The following is a 2,699-nucleotide window of genomic DNA, read 5'->3' on the forward strand; positions in this document are numbered from 1 at the left end:
CTGGTGCTGTATTTCTTCTGTTTTACTGGCCAAAGGTTCTTCCTCTTACGGCAGGAGCCACAGCCGGAAGATGCCCCTGGCAGGAAGTAAATCCCTTGTGCTCTTGTGCCTAATAAATCCCTTGTGTCTTCTTCTACGCCCCAGTGGAGATGAAACTCCTGCAGCATGTCCTCCCTGCGTCTCTGCGAGATCTGTCATCACCCAGGCAGGGCCCAGAGCGCCCAAGACCCGTAGCCCGGGGACACCTCACTGCCTCCTGCGTCAAAGCATTCAAGGCATGTAACCACCAAATTAGGCACCTAAATGCCTCGGAGGAATGGAAGGGGTTTCCTCCTCCCTGGACAGTGTTCCAGCACTGTCACCTCCCACCCATGGCCACGTCTGAGGTGGCAGGACAGTGTGTCCCAAGCTCATTATTGGAAGAGGCAACTCAAAACAACCCCCACTTCTCTCCAGTCCCGTATAAGCCCCATGGCTCATGTCCCCCCCAGACCCTGTTACAGGAGCAACAGCTCGCAGCACGGCTGAGGGCGGGGAAAGGGGAGAAGGACACAAAATCAGAGGAAAACAGCAGAGATCAGGGCACGGGACTCAGCTGCAGAGCTGAAATCCTGCCAGGCTTGTCAGGGAGGGGACCAGAGATGACACATCACCTCAGCAAGTCCTTTGGGACACCCAAATATCAGCGTCCTAAACCCCGTGGGCTTTACCCTTCTCAATTCATCACAACAGTAGGAAAACCCAGATGGTTGTTGTAGCAGGCTGGGGGGTCATTTAGCCCCTCTGCCTCTGAGCCCTGAATTCAGAACGAGAACAGGAAAAGTCCGTGAATCCATGGGCTATGCAGGCACACGCAGTTCTTCACTCTTCCCGAACCATCTCCATCCCTGCCAGGTGGAACAGGCGGCCACAGCACGGCAGAGGAAGAGGATTGAGCAAGGGAGAGGGCTCAGGAGGGATTAAATCCAGTCCCTCCAGTGCTCTCTCCAGCTCAAGCTGTGCTGACGGAGCAGTTGGCCACCCCAGAAGATTCACTCGCCAGCCACTGCGTCCTACATCCACCCCAGACTGCCGCTGTGCAGCCATTCCCCTGCACGGGGCACGGTCCAGCCTTTGTCTGCTCTCCACGACCAGGCAGGAGCTGACACAGCACCTGGGGAAGAAAAGCTGCTTGTTGGCCGAGGAGTCGGGCGCAGACCAGTGCTGGAACTGTTCATTCTTCAAGTCCAGCTGTGTTTCAGCCTCCTCTGGCTCTGAGCACCAGCCCGCAGCAGCCAGACCTCACTGATTTTGCCAGCTCAGCGGCTCCTTTGAAAGCCGGGGCTGAGCAGGAGCTGGAGAGGGGAGCTGCTGCCTGCAGAGCTGGGAGGGGACTCTCCCCAGCCCTGGGAGATGGTGTTGCCCAGTGCAGCAAGCTGGGAGATGGGATTTTCCCCATCCCAGTACTGGGAAGGAGGGCAGAGACAGAGCACTGGAGTTGAGTCCCACCTCTGGAAGGGTGAAATGGCTTTTACATGAGAGAGGTGAGCTCCACCGTGGGCCAAACTGGGCACCACATCCCTGGTTCTCCTCTCCTCCACAAGGCTGTGGGGGGAATCTCCTCACCCTTCCATCCCCCCTGCAAGAGCCTCACCCTGGGTACAGCCACAGAAGGACTTACTGGGGTCGACGTAAGCCCAGCTGGGGTGGAGCGGGACCGATGGGGGAGGAGGGTAAGCACCAGACTTCATCCCTTCTCCTGCTGTTGCCTCCTCATAGGTTGGAGGAGCTGGTGGAGCCGTGGCATTGTCCTTCTTCTCCCCTTGCCCCTCGGTGTTGGGGGGTTTGTTGTTCACGGAGAGCTGCACAGAAACAGGGGGAGGAAGAGACAGATTAGGCTGTAAAAATGGCACAGAAACTGCCCTGCCATGGGAACCTGAGATCTGAGGGTCCCTCCATTGGAGAGGGCGATCAGCAACCGGGAGGACACCCAGCAGCTGCCATGGGCTGGCAATGGACAGATCCCTGCACCCCCAGAAAGAGCATCTGCTGATACGATTGAGGGAAGAGATGAGAAAACACCCGACGTGTTAAAGGGGATGAAAACCTCTAGGTCTGAGGGGAGGCACAGCCTTGCCCAGGGTCCTCGGTGGTGCCTCAGGCTCATGCGTAACCCTGGAAAGTGTCCACATCATTCTCTGCTTCCCAGCCTACTCCTCCCCTGGAAAAAGAGCTTTCAGTTACTGAGCAGAAAATCCTGAACTCCTTCATCTCCCTGACACCCACGTTTTGAGGGGTTCATCTTAGCCCCCAGGAATCGCTCTGGTTTGGCCCTCCAGCATTTTCTTCCAGCTCCTTCCTCTCTGCCCAGCTAGAGCCTTGGCTTTGCTGCTTTCTCGAACTTGAAGGTGCAGCTGAGGGTCTCCAGACCAGGAAATCCCAGCCAAGAGCCAGCCTCGGGCCACCCGAGAACCTGCTGCTCCTTGGGAACATTATCCACCTAACCTTCTGGATCTTTGCTATCCTGGGAGAAGTTGTGAGCCTGGTATCCTGCCCTCGCTGCCAAACAGGGGCGGGGGGGTGCAGCTCAGGCCTTGATGTGAACCACGAGCAGATCCAGCTGCATCAGAAAACTGTGCCACCTCCTCGGCCAGCTCATGGGGACTGTCCTCACCCTCTCCTTCCTGAGGTGGCCAGTATCATGCAAGACCCCCAGAGAC

At 57.4% G+C, this 2,699-nt stretch overlaps 1 protein-coding gene across 1 annotated transcript in view; it reads right to left on the reverse strand.

Moving 5' to 3' along the window:
- The window catches only part of FAIM2 (Fas apoptotic inhibitory molecule 2), a gene marked incomplete at its 5' end in the record, with an annotated part of 14,568 nt that extends 12,727 nt beyond the window's left edge, over window positions 1-1,841 (reverse strand). The window contains one exon of the mRNA XM_010141615.1: window positions 1,661-1,841. Within this exon, the coding sequence (XP_010139917.1) occupies window positions 1,661-1,841 (181 nt within the window). The remainder of the gene's footprint in view (window positions 1-1,660) is intronic.
- Window positions 1,842-2,699: the final 858 nt, after the last annotated feature.

This window comes from Buceros rhinoceros, unplaced genomic scaffold (genome assembly GCF_000710305.1).
Source record: "Buceros rhinoceros silvestris isolate BGI_N320 unplaced genomic scaffold, ASM71030v1 scaffold26128, whole genome shotgun sequence".
Classification (NCBI taxonomy): Eukaryota; Metazoa; Chordata; class Aves; order Bucerotiformes; family Bucerotidae; genus Buceros; species Buceros rhinoceros.